At 47.6% G+C, this 24,158-nt stretch overlaps 1 protein-coding gene across 3 annotated transcripts; it reads left to right on the forward strand.

Moving 5' to 3' along the window:
* The first annotated feature begins 566 nt into the window (after positions 1–566).
* Positions 567–23,767, forward strand: fsaf1 (40S small subunit processome assembly factor 1). Of its 3 annotated transcripts, none has more exons than XM_083791033.1 (8): positions 567–755; positions 2,805–3,017; positions 5,877–6,157; positions 7,006–7,062; positions 7,965–8,060; positions 12,005–12,091; positions 18,955–18,992; positions 23,484–23,767. In XM_083791033.1, exons 1-8 carry the CDS (start codon positions 689–691, stop codon positions 23,635–23,637), a joined length of 993 nt encoding a protein of 330 aa, XP_083647159.1. In that variant the 5' UTR covers positions 567–688; the 3' UTR covers positions 23,638–23,767. The 3 variants fall into 3 exon arrangements, with proteins under 3 accessions (XP_083647159.1, XP_083647160.1, XP_083647161.1); XM_083791034.1 differs by having other exon boundaries at positions 5,943–6,157; XM_083791035.1 differs by having other exon boundaries at positions 6,009–6,157.
* Positions 23,768–24,158: the final 391 nt, after the last annotated feature.

Raw genomic sequence — 24,158 nt, forward strand, 5'->3', positions numbered from 1 at the left:
ATATTGTTTTATTTTCTATTGATTGATTGCTTGATTGATGTATTGATTGATTGATTGATTGTACTATTAATTAACCCATTCTGACCTGAGATCAGATTCATACGAGGTTTCCACTGGACACACACTGGTTCTGATTAACCCATTCTGACCTGAGATCAGATTCTAAAAAATGTCAGTCGTTCTTCGATTTTTCAAAAATAGCAGACCTACAAGCTCGTAGCGCGCCACTCGGTGGCGCGCTATGATCTTGTAGATCTGCTATTTTTCAATAGCTAAAGCATAACATGATGCTATAACACCAAAATGGGTTCCCGTTCAGAGTGGGTTTAACAGTTACAGTAGAATTACAGTACATTTCAAGCACAACTCAATACTCAAACACATTTTGTGTTTGTAGATCTGCTATTTTCAAATGGCCCTAGAATGATCAGTCAGGTCAGGCTTCTCTTTTGGGCTTGGGTTTGCTTATTTCTCTCACACGATCTGGCAACACTGTATGGTGTCCGTGACGTGCCAGTTCAACCCTCGTACCACACACACACACGCACACACGCACACACGTGCAATCCTCACACAGGTTTTGTTGACATTCTGCTGCTATATATATAGATGAGATAAAGGTTGTTTCTATTCTATATGGTCGGTTGTTATTGGGACAGACAGTACAGACAGTCAGTCAGTCCACGACATGAGTACCGCCGGCCCAGAAGACCAGCTGTCTCTCGATCAAGTTCTGGACAGACTTTATGATTTCGGTAAGTTAGTTTTCCCCCATGATGCTAAATGCTAGTAGTTAGCTTTAAATTGCTGTAGGTGAATGATGTGTGTTAGTCTGCATTTTTGATGAATTGAACAATGTGGACCCTGTTGTAAACAAGTGTAATGCTTAATTGGGTCGTCCACTCACAGTTAACAGTCTTTGTATTGAGTTTGTGCTTAAAATGTACTGTCAATTCTACAAACTGTTAATAAATATTTCAATCAATCAATCAATCAATCATGTGTGAGTGTACCTGTGAATGGATGGATCATCTGGTACACATTCAATGTTGTACTATTTGTTCAATTGTAGGCCTACATACTTTATTTCGATTTTGTTTGTGTCAAATGACAGAAAAGTAAGCTTTTCACTATACATACTTTACAAGAGACACATGCACACATTTAAATGTACAGTAATATACTGTATATGACTTATATATGACCTGTATATTGTATATGACCTGACTTATCCTAGCATTGGTTACTATATATCTTCCCCATGGCTTGTCACAACCCCCATTTAGCGTTTTAAAATTAATTATTAGGCAATTCATTGTCGTTGTATTAGGCCATAATACATGGTCTTTTTTATAAAACAACCTTTTTTACTCCTAAAGACAGCTATGTGTGTCCCTGGGTCTGTCCCTGGCTGGGTGGCTGGGTCTGTCCCTGGCTGGGTCTGTCCCTGGCTGGGTCTGTCCCTGGCTGGGTCTGTCCCTGGCTGGGTGGCTGGGTCTGTCCCTGGCTGGGTCTGTCCCTGGCTGGGTCTGTCCCTGGCTGGGTCTGTCCCTGGCTGGGTGGCTGGGTCTGTCCCTGGCTGGGTCTGTCCCTGGCTGGGTCTGTCCCTGGCTGGGTGGCTGGGTCTGTCCCTGGCTGGGTCTGTCCCTGGCTGGGTCTGTCCCTGGCTGGGTGGCTGGGTCTGTCCCTGGCTGGGTCTGTCCGAGCACGAAAATAGCGTTATAGTGTTTGTTCAGTGTTCACCACCAAGTGTCACTGTTGCACAGCCTAACACACACACACACACACACACACACAGGCCTGTTGCGAAGGCTTTTACTTAGAGCTCCATATATGGGGATAACGTTGATATCCAGCGCTGACATCAGATTAATGTAGAAACCCCAAAGATGGGTATACACAGTGGTGATGTCATCTTGGCACTAGACTTCTACGCATCATAAAAAGGCAGATCCCAGCCTCTAAACCTCAGATACCAATAAGCAACGCACGCATAGGTAATAGGTAATAGGTAATAGGTATCTCCAACAACCACCCCAAATCCTCAGAGTCTACAGCACTCAAGCAAGACACAGGATTCAGGATACAGCGCATAGGACAAGACACCACACTGAAGACACAAGATCCAAGATCATGTCAACACATACGAACCAAGGTGTCTTTACAACCCAGACAGACACCCTGCATATAGCTTTACCAAGACTACCATTCTGATGGAGGGGAAAGGAACTGGTTGGAATAACGTGTTCCTTCCACGCGCTATACGTCCAACCAGGGAAACTCCCCCCTGTCAGGTGTAAAGGAGCAACTTGGACACTCAGGCATGAAGGAAGCATGAGTTCAAGTCCGTTGCTCTCCCCTTGTCCCCCATATATGGGGACTAGGTTGGTCTCCCCTTGTCCCCCATATATGGGGACTAGGTTGGTCTCCCCATGTCCCCCATATATGGGGACTAGGTTGGTCTCCCCTTGTCCCCCATATATGGGGACTAGGTTGGTCTCCCCATGTCCCCCCTATCTGGGGACTAGGTTGGTCTCCCCTTGTCCCCCATATATGGGGACTAGGTTGGTCTCCCCATGTCCCCCATATATGGGGACTAGGTTGGTCTCCCCTTGTCCCCCATATATTGGGACTAGGTTGGTCTCCCCTTGTCCCCCATGTATGGTGACTAGGATGGCGGAGGGTGTGTAGAGCTCAGGATCACATTAGATGATTGACACAGGGGTGAATTAAATGGGTTACAAAATCGTGGGATAAAAAAGATATCTGATTATTGTCTTGTTTGTTTGTTTGTGTCGTTACAGGTGACGCTGCTTCAAAGAAGAACCTCAAATCCCAGATGAAGAAAAAGCGTAAAAGCTGTGAATTAGAAGAGCGTGAGGAGCAGGAGGAGGAGGAGGAGGCCGTGATAGATGTGAACGGGGACGCCAAAGACAGCGGAGGAGAGGATCTCCATTCGGGACGCGGACGGGAAAACACTGGGAAAGGCAGCGGCGCTGATGTCGTTGAGCAAACGGGTAAATAATTAAATATGCGTTTGTATTGATAATGTTATTGTGTGGATTGTGTGATCCAGAGCGACTTACATTAACCCATTCTGACCTGAGATCAGATTCATACGAGTTTTCCACTGGACACACACACTGGGTCTGATTAACCCATTCTGACCTGAGATCAGATTCTAAAAATGTCAGTCGTTCTTCGATTTTTCAAAAAAATAGCAGACCTACAAGCTCGTATCGCGCCACTCGGTGGCGCGATATGAGCTTGTAGATCTGCTATTTTTAAATAGCTAAAGCATAACATGATGCCGACACCAAAATGGGTGCCCGGTCAGAATGGGTTAAGCAAAAACAAAAGCATGTCATACATCACATATATAAAAAGTAGTTATCATGAATCATGTATAAACTAAGAACGTAACAGTGGAGTATCTATGTCAACTATACATACTATGCTATATTAATAATAATAATAATATCTCAAACTTATATAGCGCTTTTCTGAGTACCCAAAGACGCTTTACATGGGGGGGCTTTAAAGAGGTAACAACAAATTAAAAACAACTTTAATAGAAAAAAAGAAAGAATAACACTAAAAGCTAAAGAACATTAAAAGACAGTGAAAAGGGTTAGCTAGGGAAGGCAATTTGCATGTGTACTATAAAGTGCTATGACTATACATAAAATGCAATTCTAGTGCTGTCTACGTAACAAGCTATAAGTCTGTCTAAAATACTATCTTAAGTCTACATAAAGTGCTATCTAAGGGGCTAGGCTAGGGCAAGTGCTACGGGCCATGGTGGAGTCTGAAGAGGTGGGATTTCAGACTACGGTGGAAGGTTGGGAGTGAGACTGCAGTTCTGACTGTGATGGGAAGTGCATTCCATAGTTTAGATTGGGAGTGAGGCTGCGGTTCTGACTGTGATGGGAAGTGCATTCCATAGTTTAGATTGGGAGTGAGGCTGCAGTTCTGACTGTGATGGGAAGTGCATTCCATAGTTTAGATTGGGAGTGAGGCTGCAGTTCTGACTGTGATGGGAAGTGCATTCCATAGTTTAGATTGGGGAGTGAGTCTGCAGTTCTGACTGTGATGGGAAGTGCATTCCATAGTTTAGATTGGGAGTGAGGCTGCAGTTCTGACTGTGATGGGAAGTGCATTCCATAGTTTAGATTGGGAGTGAGGCTACAGTTCTGACTGTGATGGGAAGTGCATTCCATAGTTTAGATTGGGAGTGAGGCTGCGGTTCTGACTGTGATGGGAAGTGCATTCCATAGTTTAGATTGGGAGTGAGGCTGCAGTTCTGACTGTGATGGGAAGTGCATTCCATAGTTTAGATTGGGAGTGAGGCTGCAGTTCTGACTGTGATGGGAAGTGCATTCCATAGTTTAGATTGGGAGTGAGGCTACAGTTCTGACTGTGATGGGAAGTGCATTCCATAGTTTAGATTGGGAGTGAGGCTGCAGTTCTGACTGTGATGGGAAGTGCATTCCATATATGGGGACTAGGTTGGTCTCCCCTTGTCCCCCATATATGGGGACTAGATTGCTCTCCCCTTGTCCCCCATATATGGGGACTAGGTTGGTCTCCCCTTGTCCCCCATATATGGGGACTAGGTTGCTCTCCCCTTGTCCCCCATATATGGGGACTAGGTTGCTCTCCCCTTGTCCCCCATATATGGGGACTAGGTTGCTCTCCCCTTGTCCCCCATATATGGGGACTAGGTTGCTCTCCCCTTGTCCCCCATATATGGGGACTAGGTTGGTCCCCCCTTGTCCCCCATATATGGGGACTAGGTTGGTCTCCCCTTGTCCCCCATATATGGGGACTAGGTTGGTCTCCCCTTGTCCCCCATATATGGGGACTAGGTTGGTCTCCCCTTGTCCCCCATATATGGGGACTAGGTTGGTCTCCCCTTGTCCCCCATATATGGGGACTAGGTTGCTCTCCCCTTGTCCCCCATATATGGGGACTAGGTTGGTCTCCCCTTGTCCCCCATATATGGGGACTAGGTTGGTCTCCCCTTGTCCCCATATATGGGGACTAGGTTGGTCTCCCCTTGTCCCCCATATATGGGGACTAGGTTGGTCTCCCCTTGTCCCCCATATATGGGGACTAGGCTGGTCTCCCCTTGTCCCCCGTATATGGGGACTAGGTTGGTCTCCCCTTGTCCCCCATATATGGGGACTAGGTTGGTCTCCCCTTGTCCCCCATATATGGGGACTAGGCTGGTCTCCACTTGTCCCCCATATATGGGGACTAGGTTGGTGGAGGGTGTGTAGAGCCCAGGAGTATAGGGCAGTGTTGTTTTTGGCAGCAAATTTTGATTTTAGTTTTAGTCATAGTCTCTGGAGTAGTTTTCATTTTGTTTTAGTCACATTTTAGTCTGGAATTTTAGTGTGTTTAGTGTTTTAGTCGACTAAATATCATGAGATTTTAGTCGACTGAATGTACAGTTGATTTAGTCGACTAAAATGTGTTTTTGCAGGCCTTGACGACGCCGTCGTAATGACTGTTTTTTTTTTACACTTGCTGAAAATAGCAGATCTACAAGCTCACAACGCGTCGCAGCGCGACGCATTGTGAGCTTGTACAAGTGTAAAATGACTTATACTGGATCTCTTGTCCACTAGTCCCTTCCTAACATTTTAGTCTAGGTTTTATTTGTTGACGAAATTGTCAGTATATTTAGTCTTAGTCATCATGGCTTAGTTTTCATTTAGTTTCCATTTAGTTTTCGTCAGTGGAAAAAGGTAGTCGACGGACATTTTTCGTCCTAGTTTCAGTCGACGAAAACAACCCTGGAGTAGGGCAACCAAATGGTGCAGCTACGGCCCAGCAAATACATTCCTGGGTTTTGTTTTTGCTCCGATCAGCACGGCCCGTCCCGCAGACAGCGCTCCGATCAGCACGGCCCGTCCCGCAGACAGCGCTCCGATCAGCACGGCCCGTCCCGCAGACAGCGCTCCGATCAGCACGGCCCGTCCCGCAGACAGCGCTCCGATCAGCACGGCCCGTCCCGCAGACAGCGCAGGTGGAGGTGGTAACGTTCCGGGATCCCACCAAGAGAGCCAAGACCACCAAACACACACCGGGAACGTTCCGGGATCCGACCAAGACCAAACACACACCGGCTCCTCCGGACATCATCAGCACCGTAAGGCACTTTCCCCACCACTATTCCCTCTCATTTCTAACCCATTCTGACCTGAGATCAGATTCATATGAGGTTTCCGCCGGACACACACTGGTCTGATGAACCCATTCTGACCTGAGATCAGATTCTAAAAATGTCAGTCGTTCTTCGATTTTTCAAAAAATAGCAGACCTACAAGCTCGTATCGCGCCACTCTGTGGCGCGATATGAGCTTGTAGATCTGCTATTTTTCAATAGCTAAAGCATAACATGATGCTGACACCAAAATGGGTGCCCGGTCAGAATGGGTTAATATCAATTCATGCTGGATTTCTCTCTTTTTCCTCATTTTTGGATAGTACCTCGTTGTATTGTCCGTTGGCGACAAAGGTGCAACACTTTAACCCATTCTGACCTGAGATCAGATTAAAAAAAAATTCTTCTACATCCTGACAGTTTTCTAAGAAAAAGCTATGTTTCTATGTCAGTGGTTCTTCGATTTTTCAAAAATAGCAGACCTACAAGCTCATATACAAGCTATGAGCTTGTAGATCTGCAATTTTTCAATAGCTAAAGCATGACATGATGACGCGGGTTCACTGAGTGGTGCAACTCCCCTCTCTCCCCCCTCCTCCCCCCTCCTCTCCTCTCCTCTCCTCTCCTCTCCTCTCCTCCCCCCTCCTCTCCTCCCCTCTCCTCTCCTCTCCTCCCCTCTCCTCTCCTCCCCCCTCCTCTCCTCTCCTCTCCTCTCCTCCTGACACATACATAGGTGAACACGGACATTGCTGTTCCTTGGAGTGGCTCAATAAAAGGAAAAACATCTCTGTCTTGTTTCTTCACTATTGTTCTTTTTTTCCCCTCCTATGAAGGTGCCTCAGAAGACAGTCCAGAAGAGTGACAAGACGGAACAATTGTCTTTAGAAAAGGTAAAGAAAAAACTGAAAATCGAATGTGTACTTGTGCGTGATAATGGTGATTGTGATGTCTGTGTGCAATCTGTGCGTGATAAGATAATGGTGATTTTGATGTCTGTGTGCAATCTGTGCATGATAAGGTAATGGTGATTGTGATGTCTGTGTGCAATCTGTGCATGATAAGGTAATGGTGATTGTGATGTCTGTGTGCAATCTGTGCATGATAAGATAATGGTGATTGTGATGTCTGTGTGCAATCTGTGCATGATAAGGTAATGGTGATTGTGATGTCTGTGTGCAATCTGTGCATGATAAGGTAATGGTGATTGTGATGTCTGTGTGCAATCTGTGCATGATAAGATAATGGTGATTGTGATGTCTGTGTGCAATCTGTGCATGATAAGGTAATGGTGATTTTAATGTCTGTGTGCAATCTGTGCGTGATAAGGTAATGGTGATTGTGATGTCTGTGTGCAATCTGTGCATGATAAGGTAATGGTGATTGTGATGTCTGTGTGCAATCTGTGCATGATAAGGTAATGGTGATTGTGATGTCTGTGTGCAATCTGTGCGTGATAAGGTAATGGTGATTGTGATGTCTGTGTGCAATCTGTGCATGATAAGGTAATGGTGATTGTGATGTCTGTGTGCAATCTGTGCATGATAAGGTAATGGTGATTGTGATGTCTGTGTGCAATCTGTGCATGATAAGGTAATGGTGATTGTGATGTCTGTGTGCAATCTGTGCATGATAAGATAATGGTGATTTTGATGTCTGTGTGCAATCTGTGCATGATAAGATAATGGTGATTTTGATGTGTGTGTGTGTGTGCGTGTGCGTGTGCGCGTGTGTGTGTGTGTGTGTGTGTGTGTGTGTGTGTGTGTGTGTGTGTGTGTGTGTGTGTGTGTGTTAGGCTCGTCTGGAGGTGCATCGGTTTGGTATCACGGGCTACAGGAAGGAGCAGCAGCGTGTGTTTGAGCAGGACAGGGCCATCATGCTGGGAGCCAGGGTGAGTTGACACACACCCCAGGGTGAGCAGGGTGGGGGCCAGGGTGGGAGCCAGGGTGAGTTGACACACACCCCAGGGTGAGCAGGGTGGGGGCCAGGGTGAGTTGACACACACCCCAGGGTGAGCAGGGTGGGGGCCAGGGTGAGTTGACACACACCCCAGGGTGAGCAGGGTGGGGGCCAGGGTGAGTTGACACACACCCCAGGGTGAGCAGGGTGGGGGCCAGGGTGGGAGCCAGGGTGAGTTGACACACACCCCAGGGTGAGCAGGGTGGGGGCCAGGGTGAGTTGACACACACCCCAGGGTGAGCAGGGTGGGGGCCAGGGTGAGTTGACACACACCCCAGGGTGAGCAGGGTGGGGGCCAGGGTGAGTTGACACACACCCCAGGGTGAGTAGGGTGGGGGCCAGGGTGAGTTGACACACACCCCAGGGTGAGCAGGGTGGGGGCCAGGGTGAGTTGACACACACCCCAGGGTGAGCAGGGTGGGGGCCAGGGTGAGTTGACACACACCCCAGGGTGAGTAGGGTGGGGGCCAGGGTGAGCAGGGTGGGGGCCAGGGTGAGCAGGGTGGGAGCCAGGGTGAGTAGGGTGGGAGCCAGGGTGAGCAGGGTGGGGGCCAGGGTGAGTAGGGTGGGGGCCAGGGTGAGTAGGGTGGGGGCCAGGGTGAGTTGACACACACCCCAGGGTGAGAACTTTTAAGCCCTTTTGACCTGAGATCAGATTATAAAAATGTCTTCTAAATCCTGACAGTTTTCTGAAAAAAGCTATGTTTCTATGTCAGTCGTTCTTCGATTCTTCAAAAATAGCAGACCTACAAGCTCGTATGCTTGTAGATCTGCTATTTTTCTATAGCTAAAGCATAACATAATGCTAACACCAAAATGGGTTCCCGTTCAGAATGGGTTAAGCTTCACCTGAGGCCGATTATAAAAAAATAAAATCCTGACAGTTTTCTGAAAAACCCCATGTTTCTAATGTCAGTGGTTCTCAAACATTTTCATGTCAAGGACCCCCAAAAATATTATGTAATTGGCCGTCGACCCCCATCTGAAAATATGTTGTTCCAGGGACCCCCCCATCTGAAAATATGTTGTTCCAGGGACCCCCCCATCTGAAAATATGTTGTTCCAGGGACCCCCCCATCTGAAAATATGTTGTTCCAGGGACCCCCATCTGAAAATATGTTGTTCCAGGGACCCCCCCCCATCTGAAAATATGTTGTTCCAGGGACCCCCCATCTGAAAATATGTTGTTCCAGGGACCCCCCCATCTGAAAATATGTTGTTCCAGGGACCCCCCCATCTGAAAATATGTTGTTCCAGGGACCCCCCCATCTGAAAATATGTTGTTCCAGGGACCCCCCATCTGAAAATATGTTGTTCCAGGGACCCCCCCATCTGAAAATATGTTGTTCCAGGGACCCCCCATCTGAAAATATGTTGTTCCAGGGACCCCCCATCTGAAAATATGTTGTTCCAGGGACCCCCCATCTGAAAATATGTTGTTCCAGGGACCCCCCATCTGAAAATATGTTGTTCCAGGGACCCCCCCATCTGAAAATATGTTGTTCCAGGGACCCCCCCATCTGAAAATATGTTGTTCCAGAGACCCCCCCATCTGAAAATATGTTGTTCCAGGGACCCCCCCATCTGAAAATATGTTGTTCCAGGGACCCCCCCATCTGAAAATATGTTGTTCCAGGGACCCCCCATCTGAAAATATGTTGTTCCAGGGACCCCCCCATCTGAAAATATGTTGTTCCAGGGACCCCCCCCATCTGAAAATATGTTGTTCCAGGGACCCCCCCATCTGAAAATATGTTGTTCCAGGGACCCCCCATCTGAAAATATGTTGTTCCAGGGACCCCCCCATCTGAAAATATGTTGTTCCAGGGACCCCCCCCATCTGAAAATATGTTGTTCCAGGGACCCCCCCATCTGAAAATATGTTGTTCCAGAGACCCCCCCATCTGAAAATATGTTGTTCCAGGGACCCCCCATCTGAAAATATGTTGTTCCAGGGACCCCCCCCATCTGAAAATATGTTGTTCCAGGGACGCCCCCATCTGAAAATATGTTGTTCCAGGGACCCCCCCCATCTGAAAATATGTTGTTCCAGGGACCCCCCCATCTGAAAAGATGTTGTTCCAGGGACCCCCCCATCTGAAAATATGTTGTTCCAGGGACCCCCCCCATCTGAAAATATGTTGTTCCAGGGACCCCCCCATCTGAAAATATGTTGTTCCAGGGACCCCCCCATCTGAAAATATGTTGTTCCAGGGACCCCCCCATCTGAAAATATGTTGTTCCAGGGACCCCCCATCTGAAAATATGTTGTTCCAGGGACCCCCCCATCTGAAAATATGTTGTTCCAGGGACGCCCCCATCTGAAAATATGTTGTTCCAGGGACCCCCCCCATCTGAAAATATGTTGTTCCAGGGACCCCCCCATCTGAAAAGATGTTGTTCCAGGGACCCCCCCATCTGAAAATATGTTGTTCCAGGGACCCCCCCATCTGAAAATATGTTGTTCCAGGGACCCCCCCATCTGAAAATATGTTGTTCCAGGGACCCCCCCATCTGAAAATATGTTGTTCCAGGGGTCCTTCATGTATCCCTTGCATAATGGCCTTATGCACCTCATTCAGCCCCTTCTAGATCTGATATTTTCACTCTTTTTGAACGTCTTAATATTCTCGGAGGGGGTTAGAGGGGGGGGGGGGGGGGGGGGTCGGAGGGGGTTCTTGAATACCTTTGAACATCTCCGCCTGAAGTGACGTGTGCCCAGCGTTGGCGTGCCAGGGTTAAAGGGACACTTCACTCTTTTTGCAAAAAAATATATGTTAATGACGTTTAGAAGCTTTAGAACACTTTCCTGGGGGTCTTTATGTGTGTAATATGTGGTTTTAGATATTTTAGATTGTAGCAGTGAGCCCAGTGTCTCTGATGTCATGGACACTGGGATCACTTCCTTAATCCTGGACTACATGTTGTCTCAGTAAGACAGCTCTCCCCCCTATCCGCAAGGAGGAGCAGTGCACCAAAGAATTATGGGAATTGTAGTCCAGGAAGGTAGTGAGACCAGTGTCCATGACATCAGAGACAACAGGCTCACTGCTACAATCTAAAATATCTAAAACCACATATTACACACATAAAGACCCCCCGGGGAAAGTGTTCTAAAGCTTCTAAACGTCATTAACATATATTTTTTTGCAAAAAGGGTGAAGTGTCCCTTTAACCCATTTAGACCTGACGTTGAAATAAAAAAATGTCTTTTTTTAAATGTATTTCTTTCTGAAAAACCTCATGTTTTTCTGTATCAGTGGTTCTCAATATTTCAGGTCAAGGACCCCCAAAAATATATGAAATTGGCCGCTGACCCCCCCCATCTGAAAATGTGTTGTTTCAAGGACCACCTCCCAGAAGCAAAGATTTGAGTTAAAAACGTTCGCTCTGACAGAATATATACTTTCAAAGATTCACATTTTCACTATTCTTTTTTTTCATGAGCTTGTAGATCTGCTATTTTCAATAGCTAAAGCATAACATAACATAAGCTAACACCAAAAAGGGGTTCCTGCCCAAAATGGGTTAATAATGTTGTTAATGTTGTCTTGTCTTTTCTATATAATGATGTTGTTAATGTTGTCTTTTCTGGAACAAAGCCTCCGAAGAAGCAGTACGTCAACTACAGGGTGCTTCAGCAGCAAGTCAAAGACAGGAAAGGTCTGCTATTTTTGAAAAATCGAAGAGCGACTGACATTTTTTAATCTGATCTCAGGTCAGAATGGGTTATAATCAGACCAGTGTGTGTGTGTGTGTGTGTGTGTGTGTCCAGTGGAAACCTCGTAAGAATCTGATCTCAGGTCAGAATGGGTTAATGTTGTCTTGTCTTTTCTATATAATGATGTTGTTAATGTTGTCTTTTCTGGAACAAAGCCTCCGAAGAAGCAGTACGTCAACTACAGGGTGCTTCAGCAGCAAGTCAAAGACAGGAAGCAGAAATCTAAAGACGAGGCTCAGCCGGTGAGAATCTGTTTTTGATTTATTGATTGATTGATTGAAATATGTATTAACAGTTTGCAGAATTACAGTACATTTCAAGCACAAACTCAATACAAAGACTGTTAACTGTGAGTGGACGACCCAATTAAGCATTACACTTGTTCAATTCATCAAAACATTTAGAGACGTACAAATAGACACTTCTATATAGTTACAGAACAGAACAGGAATTCATCATATAGGAAGCAAAAAGGGAAAAGATACATATACAGTGAGGGGAAAAGGGGGGGGGGGATTAAAAAACGTCAGTGCACTGTGCCTACACATGTTGCGACCACAGGTCGCAAAATGTGTAGGCACAGTGCAAGGAATGAATGCATTCGCCATGTATCCGAAGGAAGTCTGATCCAATCATTTTTAGATTTCTCCAGTTTAATCCTGAGTTTAAGTTTTGTTGTGTTCAAGATCTGATTTTAGGCCATGTTTAAGCCTCCAGGAAAATCCGTGTTGAGGTTCTTAATCCACTGTTTTTCATTAAAACGTCTTTGTCCTAAAACTGTCCAGTTGGGATTGTGTTGAAGTCCAGCGCATTTTAGGGCTTCAATGCCGTGAGCCATGAAATGTTGCACAAACCTTGTGGTTGTCTTTTTTCCATTGTTAATATTGTATCTGTGTTGTACCTATTGTTTTACCCGTTTCTCCGACATATTGTAAACCACATTTTTCACATGTGATTAAGTAAATGCAGTTGCTGGTTCTGGTTGTTATTTGTTGTTTAATCTCTAACACGCGTTTTGTAGTTCTATTTTTGACTAATTGTTTGGGTTTGAAGTATTCTGGTCCCTGGCGTGCTGGTGTGTTGATTTCTTTTAGCTTGCTGTGTACTAGATAATCTTTAAGGTTTTTGTTTTTTCTGTAGGCTGATATAATTTTATAATCTTTTAGAAGATCATCCGTTCGGTTCTCAAAATTCCTTTTTATTCTGTTGTTGGCTAGTGTGCTCTGTGTTGAATAACTGGTTATCAGGGCCAATTTAGGACCTGGATCTCGCACTCTTATTTCTAAGAAGGTACTTTGAGTTTTCCGGAGGAATGTCCTAGTGTATCCTCTTAGTCTGAGGGCCTTAAATAGTGTTTTACAAGCTATTTTGAAATCACTTCTTTGCGTGCAAATCCTATGGAATCTTGTGTGTCGGGCTGTGAGTGGACGACCCAATTAAGCATTACACTTGTTTACAACAGGGTCCACATTGCTCAATTCATCAAAACATTTAGAGACATACAAATAGACACTTCTATATAGTTACAGCTTACAGAACAGAACAGGAATTCATCATATAGGAAGCAAAAAGGGAAAAGATACATTATACAGTGAGGGGAAAAGGGGGGGGGGGGGGGGCGGTGGGGGGGATTCAGATTTTACGGGGCTCAGTTTCGAATTGCAGCCGTCCGTAGGTGCCCTTTGAGAGCGGTTTTCTCTCTGTTGTAATGAAATCTAAAGAGGAGACTCAGCCTGGTGAGAATCTGTCTCTGTTGTAATGAGATCTAAAGGGGAGACTCAGCCTGGTGAGAATCTGTCTCTCTGTTGTAATGAGATCTAAAGGGGAGACTCAGCCTGATGAGAATCTGTCTCTCTGTTGTAATGAGATCTAAAGGGGAGACTCAGCCTGATGAGAATCTGTCTCTCTGTTGTAATGAAATCTAAAGGGGAGACTCAGCCTGGTGAGAATCTGTCTCTGTTGTAATGAGATCTAAAGGGGAGACTCAGCCTGGTGAGAATCTGTCTCTGTTGTAATGAGATCTAAAGGGGAGACTCAGCCTGATGAGAATCTGTCTCTGTTGTAATGAGATCTAAAGGGGAGACTCAGCCTGGTGAGAATCTGTCTCTGTTGTAATGAGATCTAAAGGGGAGACTCAGCCTGGTGAGAATCTGTCTCTGTTGTAATGAAATCTAAAGGGGAGACTCAGCCTGGTGAGAATCTGTCTCTGTTGTAATGAGATCTAAAGGGGAGACTCAGCCTGGTGAGAATCTGTCTCTCTGTTGTAATGAGATCTAAAGGGGAGACTCAGCCTGGTGAGAATCTGTCTCTGTTGTAATGAGATCTAAAGGGGAGACTCAGCCTGGTGAGAATCTGTCTCTGTTGTAATGAGATCTAAAGGGGAGACTCAGCCTGGTGAGAATCTGTCTCTCTGTTGTAATGAGATCTAAAGGGGAGACTCAGCCTGATGAGAATCTGTCTCTCTGTTGTAATGAGATCTAAAGGGGAGACTCAGCCTGGTGAGAATCTGTCTCTGTTGTAATGAGATCTAAAGGGGAGACTCAGCCTGGTGAGAATCTGTCTCTGTTGTAATGAGATCTAAAGGGGAGACTCAGCCTGATGAGAATCTGTCTCTGTTGTAATGAGATCTAAAGGGGAGACTCAGCCTGGTGAGAATCTGTCTCTGTTGTAATGAGATCTAAAGGGGAGACTCAGCCTGATGAGAATCTGTCTCTGTTGTAATGAGATCTAAAGGGGAGACTCAGCCTGGTGAGAATCTGTCTCTCTGTTGTAATGAGATCTAAAGGGGAGACTCAGCCTGGTGAGAATCTGTCTCTCTGTTGTAATGAAATCTAAAGGGGAGACTCAGCCTGGTGAGAATCTGTCTCTGTTGTAATGAGATCTAAAGGGGAGACTCAGCCTGGTGAGAATCTGTCTCTGTTGTAATGAGATCTAAAGGGGAGACTCAGCCTGGTGAGAATCTGTCTCTGTTGTAATGAAATCTAAAGGGGAGACTCAGCCTGGTGAGAATCTGTCTCTCTGTTGTAATGAGATCTAAAGGGGAGACTCAGCCTGGTGAGAATCTGTCTCTCTGTTGTAATGAAATCTAAAGGGGAGACTCAGCCTGGTGAGAATCTGTCTCTGTTGTAATGAGATCTAAAGGGGAGACTCAGCCTGGTGAGAATCTGTCTCTGTGTTGTAATGAAATCTAAAGGGGAGACTCAGCCTGGTGAGAATCTGTCTCTGTTGTAATGAAATCTAAAGGGGAGACTCAGCCTGGTGAGAATCTGTCTCTGTTGTAATGAGATCTAAAGGGGAGACTCAGCCTGGTGAGAATCTGTCTCTGTTGTAATGAGATCTAAAGGGGAGACTCAGCCTGGTGAGAATCTGTCTCTGTTGTAATGAAATCTAAAGGGGAGACTCAGCCTGGTGAGAATCTGTCTCTCTGTTGTAATGAAATCTAAAGGGGAGACTCAGCCTGGTGAGAATCTGTCTCTGTTGTAATGAGATCTAAAGGGGAGACTCAGCCTGGTGAGAATCTGTCTCTGTTGTAATGAGATCTAAAGGGGAGACTCAGCCTGGTGAGAATCTGTCTCTGTTGTAATGAGATCTAAAGGGGAGACTCAGCCTGGTGAGAATCTGTCTCTCTGTTGTAATGAGATCTAAAGGGGAGACTCAGCCTGGTGAGAATCTGTCTCTGTTGTAATGAGATCTAAAGGGGAGACTCAGCCTGGTGAGAATCTGTCTCTCTGTTGTAATGAGATCTAAAGGGGAGACTCAGCCTGGTGAGAATCTGTCCCTGTTGTAATGAGATCTAAAGGGGAGACTCAGCCTGGTGAGAATCTGTCTCTGTTGTAATGAGATCTAAAGGGGAGACTCAGCCTGGTGAGAATCTGTCTCTGTTGTAATGAGATCTAAAGGGGAGACTCAGCCTGGTGAGAATCTGTCTCTGTTGTAATGAAATCTAAAGGGGAGACTCAGCCTGGTGAGAATCTGTCTCTGTTGTAATGAAATCTAACCCATTCTGACCGGGCACCCATTTTGGTGTCGGCATCATGTTATGCTTTAGTTATTTAAAAATAGCAGATCTACAAGCTCATATCGCGCCACCGAGTGGCGCGATACGAGCTTGTAGGTCTGCTATTTTTGAAAAATCGAAGAGCGACTGACATTTTTAGAATCTGATCTCAGGTCAGAATGGGTCAATCAGACCAGTGTGTGTCCCGTGGAAAACCTCGTATGAATCTGATCTCAGGTCAGAATGGGTTCATCAGACCAGTGTGTGTCCCGTGGAAAACCTCGTATGAATCTGATCTCAGGTCAGAATGGGTTAAAGGGGAGACTCAGCCTGGTGAGAATCTGTCTCTGTTGTAATGAAATCTAAAGGGGAGACTCAGCCTGGTGAGAATCTGTCTCTGTTGTAATGAGATCTAAAGGGGAGACTCAGCCTGGTGAGAATCTGTCTCTGTTGTAATGAAATCTAAAGGGGAGACTCAGCCTGGTGAGAATCTGTCTCTCTGTTGTAATGAAATCTAAAGGGGAGACTCAGCCTGGTGAGAATCTGTCTCTGTTGTAATGAGATCTAAAGGGGAGACTCAGCCTGGTGAGAATCTGTCTCTCTGTTGTAATTAAATCTAAAGGGGAGACTCAGCCTGGTGAGAATCTGTCTCTCTGTTGTAATGAGATCTAAAGGGGAGACTCAGCCTGGTGAGAATCTGTCTCTCTGTTGTAATGAAATCTAAAGAGAAGACTCAGCCTGGTGAGAATCTGTCTCTCTGTTGTAATGAGATCTAAAGGGGAGACTCAGCCTGGTGAGAATCTGTCTCTGTTGTAATGAAATCTAAAGGGGAGACTCAGACTGGTGAGAATCTGTCTCTCTGTTGTAATGAGATCTAAAGGGGAGACTCAGCCTGGTGAGAATCTGTCTCTGTTGTAATGAGATCTAAAGGGGAGACTCAGACAGTGAGAATCTGTCTCTGTTGTAATGAAATCTAAAGGGGAGACTCAGCCTGGTGAGAATCTGTCTCTGTTGTAATGAAATCTAAAGGGGAGACTCAGGCCTCTTTTAGACGGCGACCATCTCCATATAACACGTCAAAGTCCCGTTACGTTCTCATTTTTTCTTACCCTTTACACGAGAACGCACACGTTATGATATGATGTGCTATTATGCTATACTGTCGCTAGGTGGCGATAACGGGCTGCCAAATAGACAGGTCACCCACGTACAAGAAGAAGAAACCTTCACGCAAGCCTGCGCAACACGGCTCTGGCCGCGCCACGGGATGGTATATATTTTATAATACATTAGGCTACATAAACGCTGCTGCCGCGGCTGCCGTCTATCACAAGGCTTTTTATTTACATCATGGTTTTACATTCAACATCGCTGATGAGCAGCACTTTGTAGGCGAGGAGGGAGGCTTGTTCAGGAACTCCATTATATCATAATGATATGGCTCTGCATCAATGTAATAAACATATGCGCTGTGAGCCAACATGAGCCATGATGTCATAAGTTTTGCGGATTCACCGTTTTGCCTGTTTATATGGAGACCATAGGAAACGGTGTTCTGAATGATTTCCACTCTGGGAGGCGGTTTCACTTCGATGCGTTTTCACCTCCTGAGAACACCGTTCTCGTCTAAATGACAGCGCTAAACGGTACTTTATTTTGCCGTTTTTTATGAACACCATCCTCGTGTAAATAGCACCTCAGCCTGGTGAGAATCTGTCTCTGTTGTAATGAGATCTAAAGGGGAGACTCAGCCTGGTGAGAATCTGTCTCTGTTGTAATGAGATCTAAAGGGGAGACTCAGCCTGGTGAGAATCTGTCTCTCTGTTGTAATGAAATCTAAAGGGGAGACTCAGCCTGGTGAGAATCTGTCTCTGTTGTAATTAAATCTAAAGGGGAGACTCAGCCTGGTGAGAATCTGTCTCTGTTGTAATTAAATCTAAAGGGGAGACTCAGCCTGGTGAGAATCTGTCTCTCTGTTGTAATGAGATCTAAAGGGGAGACTCAGCCTGGTGAGAATCTGTCTCTGTTGTAATGAGATCTAAAGGGGAGACTCAGCCTGGTGAGAATCTGTCTCTGTTGTAATGAAATCTAAAGGGGAGACTCAGACAGTGAGAATCTGTCCCCGTTGCAATGCGTGACAGTTAGGCATGTAACCATTAGGGCTGCGAATCTTTAGGTGTCCCACGATTCGATTCGATTCCGATTCTTGGGGTGACGATTCGATTCAAAAACGATCTTTTCGATTTTTGCGATTCTCAATTCAAAAAAGATTTTCTTCCGATTCTAAAGCAGTTTTTTATTTTTATTAAAAACAATTAAATAGAATTTTAGCATGATCTACTCCAGTCTCCTTGCATGAAAACAGAGTACATTTAGTAAAAAGCTTGTATAATTGTAAAGGTTTTATCAACTGAATGATTTAAACACACAAAGGTTAAATCCAAGAGTAAGAACATGTCTCATTTATTTAGCTTGCACAAATTTGAACCAGTACAAAAGTTACAAAATCTCTTCTCGCTCAATACCAGAACAATACATTAGTATTAAAACAGGTGTAAAATAAATACAATTGGCAGGCTTAGCTTAGCTGGTAGTAAATGCACTATGCAGAAACCCAGGCCATAATGCATTGCATGCACAGGTACATTCGTGCAAGAAAAAAAGAAAAAACGATTTTTGGAAAATGAGAATCGATTCTGAATCGGACGGCACTAGAATCGCGATTCTAACTCGAATCGATTTTTTTTGACAGCCCTGGTAACGATATATCGTATATCGATATATATATATCGATATTAATCCCGATAATATGAATCGATTCATTGAAATAAAAAAATAGATTTAAAAAAAAAAAACTCCAGAAGCAAAGAGTTGAGTTAAAAACGCTCTGAAAGAATACAGTATATATTCAAAGATTTGCACCACATTTTCAAGACTTTTCAAAAAATAGCAGACCTACAAGCTCGTAGCGCGGGCACTCGGTGCCGCACTATGAGCTTTTAGATCTGCTATTTTTCAATAGCTAACAGTATAACATAATATTAACACCATATTCACTCTATAACTCTGTCTGACCCATTCCTGTTCTGACCCATTCCTGTTCTGTAGAACCTGAAGAAGAGCAAGAAAAGGCAGAGTAAGCCCAGGTGAGTACGTGTCATTAGACCGACAACCTAGCCTCGGCCCCAGGCTTACGTATCTGCGAAAAAAAGAAAAGCCTGGTCACAATGTAAGGCAGAGAAGCATAAAGTAAAGCCTGGTCACAACGTAAGGCAGAGAAGCATAAAGTAAAGCCTGGTCACAACGTAAGGCAGAGAAGCATAAAGTAAAGCCTGGTCACAACGTAAGGCAGAGAAGCATAAAGTAAAGCCTGGTCACAACGTAAGGCAGAGAAGCATAAAATAAAGCCTGGTCACAACGTAAGGCAGAGAAGCATAAAGTAAAGCCTGGTCACAACGTAAGGCAGAGAAGCATAAAGTAAAGCCTGGTCACAACGTAAGGCAGAGAAGCATAAAGAAAAGCCTGGTCACAACGTAAGACAGAGAAGCATAAAGTAAAGCCTGGTCACAACGTAAGGCAGAGAAGCATAAAGTAAAGCCTGGTCACAACGTAAGGCAGAGAAGCATAAAGTAAAGCCTGGTCACAACGTAAGGCAGAGAAGCATAAAGTAAAGCCTGGTCACAACGTAAGACAGAGAAGCATAAAGTAAAGCCTTGTCACAACATAAGGCAGAGAAGCATAAAGTAAAGCCTGGTCACAACATAAGGCAGAGAAGCATAAAGTAAAGCCTGGTCACAACGTAAGGCAGAGAAGCATAAAGTAAAGCCTGGTCACAACGTAAGGCAGAGAAGCATAAAGTAAAGCCTGGTCACAACGTAAGACAAAGAAGCATAAAGTAAAGCCTGGTCACAACGTAAGGCAGAGAAGCATAAAGTAAAGCCTGGTCACAACGTAAGGCAGAGAAGCATAAAGAAAAGCCTGGTCACAACGTAAGACAGAGAAGCATAAAGTAAAGCCTGGTCACAACGTAAGGCAGAGAAGCATAAAGTAAAGCCTGGTCACAACGTAAGGCAGAGAAGCATAAAGTAAAGCCTGGTCACAACGTAAGACAGAGAAGCATAAAGTAAAGCCTGGTCACAACCTAAGGCAGAGAAGCATAAAGTAAAGCCTGGTCACAACATAAGGCAGAGAAGCATAAAGTAAAGCCTGGTCACAACGTAAAGCAGAGAAGCATAAAGTAAAGCCTGGTCACAACGTAAGACAGAGAAGCATAAAGTAAAGCCTGGTCACAACGTAAGACAGAGAAGCATAAAGTAAAGCCTGGTCACAACGTAAGGCAGAGAAGCATAAAGTAAAGCCTGGTCACAACGTAAGACAGAGAAGCATAAAGTAAAGCCTGGTCACAACGTAAGGCAGAGAAGCATAAAGTAAAGCCTGGTCACAACGTAAGGCAGAGAAGCATAAAGTAAAGCCTGGTCACAACGTAAGGCAGAGAAGCATAAAGTAAAGCCTGGTCACAACGTAAGGCAGAGAAGCATAAAGTAAAGCCTGGTCACAACGTAAGGCAGAGAAGCATAAAGTAAAGCCTGGTCACATCAACATATAAGGCAGAGAAGCTATCGGCGGACTTATTGTCCCGGAAAACATCCGTCAGATGTATTTCCCCCCCGGAATACAATATTTTCCCGAACCAATCGCAACACTGGCGGAGAATGTAAACTGATTCGTAAAGCATCAGCGTCATTTCCGTGGGCGATACTTCAGCTGAAATCGCGCAACTTCCGCCCCAAACAAATGATAGCCTCTACGCTAGCGTAGGTCTTGCCCAGGCCAGGGTGCCGACAGCCTATACCTCAAACCCTAACCGAAGGCATGGGAGCAGCCCATGTTCGACCTGCACGTCCGAACGCTGTTCCCACACGTGGGTCCGTTGGTCTGTCTAATCTTGGTCTGTCTCATCTTGGTCTGTCTAATCTGCGCGTTGCATCCCTTGCTTTTCAAATAAATGACGGTAGTGGGTCGCACCGTCGCACACACAAAAAAGCTATTTCATTTTGAACAGGGAACAAAGAAACGTTTCGGCTATCCGGCCTTCTTCATCAGTGTGATGTGTTTTGAACGGGTAATGCCTTGTTCACACCTACGAAGCTAGCTTCTGCTTTAGCTTCGTGGTCCCATGTTATCTCTATGCAGAGCAGCTTTTTCGTTTTGAAGCTTGGAATGAACAGCTACCTCCTCCTCCTCCTCCCTCTCCTCCTCCCCCCCCCTCTCCTCCTCCTCCTCCTCCTCCCCCTCCTCCTCCTCCTCCTCCCCTTCCCCCTCCTCCTCCTCCTCCTCCTCCTCCTCCCCTTCCCCCTCCTCCTCCTCCTCCCCTTCCCCCTCCTCCCACCTCCTCCTCCCCTCCCCCTCCTCCTCCTCCTCCCCTCCTCCTCCTCCCCCCCCTCTCCTCCTCCTCCTCCCCTCCTCCCCCCCCCTCCACCTCCACCTCCACCTCCTCCTCAACCACCTCCCCCCCACCACCACCCTCTCCACCTCACCCCTCCTCCCCACCCACACCACCTCCACCACCACCCCACCCACTCCTCCCCCCCCTCACCACCCCACAACCCTCATCCAACCCCCTCCCCCACCTCCACCACCTCCCCTCACCTCCTCCACTCCCTCCACCTCCTCCACCACATCCACCTCCCCTCCCCTCCTCCCTCCTCCTCCACCTCCCCCTCCCTCCTCCACCCCCTCCACCACCTCATCCTCCTCCTCCCTCCCCCTCCTCCTCCTCCACCACCCCTACCTCCTCTCCTCCTCCTCCTCCTCCCCCCCCTCCTCCTCCTCCTCCTCTCCTCCTCCCCCACCTCCTCTACCTCCTCCCCCCCTCCTCCCCCCCCCTCCTCATCCCTCCTCCCTCCTCTTCCTCCACCTCCTCTCTCCTCCCTCTCCTCCCCCTCCACCTCCTCCACTCCTCCCCCCCCCTCCACCTCCTCTCCTCCTCTCCTCCCCCCCCCCACCACCACTCCTCTCCACCTCCTCCCCATCCACCACCTCCTCAACCACCTCCTCCTCTCCTCCTCCTCCCCCTCCACCTCCTCCTCCTCCCCTTCCCCCTCCTCCTCCTCTCCTCCACCTCCACCCCCCCCTCCACCTCCCCTCCTCCCCTTCCCCTCCACTCCTCTCCCTCCTCCTCCTCCTCCTCCCCCCCCTCCTCCACCTCCACCTCCCTCCCCTCCTCCTCCTCTTCCTCCTCTCCTCCTCCTCCTCTTCCTCCTCCTCCCTCCTGTCCTCCTCCTCCCCTCCTCCTCCACCCCCTCTCCACCTCCCCCTCCTCCTCCTCCCTCCTCCTCCTCCCTCCTCCCCTCCTCCTCCTCCTCCTCCCCCTCTCCTCCTCCTCCTCCTCCCTCTCCACCTCCCCCTCCTCCTCCTCCCTCTCCTCCTCCTCCCTCTCCTCCTCCTCCTCCTCCTCCCCCCTCTCCTCCTCCTCCCTCTCCTCCTCCTCCTCCACCTCCACCACCCTCTCCTCCTCCTCCTCCTCCTCCTCCCTATCCTCCTCCTCCTCCTCCTCCCCCCTCTCCTCCACCTCCCCCCTCCTCCTCCCTCTCCTCCTCCTCCTCTCCTCCTCCTCCTCCTCCTCCTCCTCCTCCCTCTCCACCTCCCCCTCCTCCTCCTCCTCCCTCTCCTCCTCCTCCCTCTCCTCCTCCTCCTCCTCCTCCTCCACCTCCCTCTCCTCCTCCTCCTCCTCCTCCTCCTCCCTATCCTCCTCCTCCTCCTCCTCCCCCCTCTCCTCCACCTCCCCCTCCTCCTCCCTCTCCTCCTCCTCCCTCTCCTCCTCCTCCTCCTCCTCCTCCTCCTCCCTCTCCACCTCCCCCTCCTCCTCCTCCTCCCTCTCCTCCTCCTCCCCCCTCTCCTCCTCCTCCCTCTCCTCCTCCTCCTCCTCCTCCACCTCCCTCTCCTCCTCCTCCTCCTCCTCCTCCTCCCTATCCTCCTCCTCCTCCTCCTCCTCCTCCTCCCCCCTCTCCTCCACCTCCCCCTCCTCCTCCCTCTCCTCCTCCTCCCCCCTCTCCTCCTCCTCCCTCTCCTCCTCCTCCTCCTCCTCCTCCTCCTCCCTCTCCACCTCCCCCTCCTCCTCCTCCTCCTCCTCCTCCTCCCTCTCCACCTCCCCCTCCTCCTCCTCCTCCCTCTCCTCCTCCTCCCTCTCCTCCTCCTCCTCCTCCTCCTCCTCCCTATCCTCCTCCTCCTCCTCCTCCTCCTCCTCCCCCCTCTCCTCCACCTCCCCCTCCTCCTCCCTCTCCTCCTCCTCCCCCCTCTCCTCCTCCTCCCTCTCCTCCTCCTCCTCCTCCTCCTCCTCCTCCCTCTCCACCTCCCCCTCCTCCTCCTCCTCCTCCTCCTCCTCCCTCTCCACCTCCCCCTCCTCCTCCTCCTCCCTCTCCTCCTCCTCCCTCTCCTCCTCCTCCTCCTCCTCCCCCCTCTCCTCCTCCTCCCTCTCCTCCTCCTCTTCCTCCTCCTCCTCCTCCTCTTCCTCCTCCCTCTCCTCCCCCTCCACCTCCTTCTCCTCCTCTTCCTCCTCCTCTCCTCCTCTTCCTCCTCCTCCTCTTCCTCCTCTTCCTCCCCCCCCCCCCCTCCTCCTCCTCCTCTTCCTCCTCTAGGGACAAGAAGAAGACCTCCGGTCCCTCGGGACAGGTGGGACGCTTCAAGAACGGCGTGTTGATCCTCAGCCATCAGGACATCCAAAAGATTAAAGGAAACAAGGCAGAAAATAGCGGCGCGTGCGGCGATGTGCGTATACGGCGTGTTACGTAACACTTCACCCTTTGTCAGCCTTCTGATTGGTCCCTGGCTGACCAACCAGCAGGCTCTTCTGGAAAAAAACTAAATTCAAACATGATATTCCCTGCAGTCACCGTGCTGCTCCTTTTTACTGACGCCAAGGTTAACCCGTTCTGACCTGAGATCAGATTCTAAAAATGTCTGTTTGAAAATGACAGTTTTCTGAAAAAGCTATGTTTTCTGTGTCAATCGTTCTCTTCGATTTTTCAAAAATAGCAGATCTACAAGCTCGTAGCGCGCCACTCGGTGGCGCGCTACGAGCTTGTAGATCTGCTATTTTTCAATAGCTAAAGCATAACATGATGCTATAACACCAAAAGGGGTTCCCGTTCAGAATGGTTTAAAATAAGAATTGAGTGCACAGAATATCAATACGAAGCTATACTGAAAAACATGTTATATCTCGGTGGTATAGTGGATGGAGAGAGAGAGGATTTCTGTCTAACCGCGAGACGGCAACCAATGGGTGCGAAGGAGGGGAACGAGCATGGGCG

Source organism: Protomyctophum parallelum (genome assembly GCF_964188405.1).
Source record: "Protomyctophum parallelum genome assembly, chromosome: 19".
Classification (NCBI taxonomy): Eukaryota; Metazoa; Chordata; class Actinopteri; order Myctophiformes; family Myctophidae; genus Protomyctophum; species Protomyctophum parallelum.

What these genes read in the sequence shown, in the direction of transcription:
- fsaf1 (XM_083791033.1), top strand. Translation starts at nt 689, where the DNA reads ATGAGTACCGCCGGCCCAGAAGACCAGCTGTCTCTCGATCAAGTTCTG. An exon ending in AACAATTGTCTTTAGAAAAG is followed by an intron (nt 7,063 to 7,964) that starts GTAAAGAAAAAA and finishes TGTGTGTGTTAG; the next exon opens with GCTCGTCTGGAGGTGCATCG. An exon ending in CTAAAGACGAGGCTCAGCCG is followed by an intron (nt 12,092 to 18,954) that starts GTGAGAATCTGT and finishes CCTGTTCTGTAG; the next exon opens with AACCTGAAGAAGAGCAAGAA.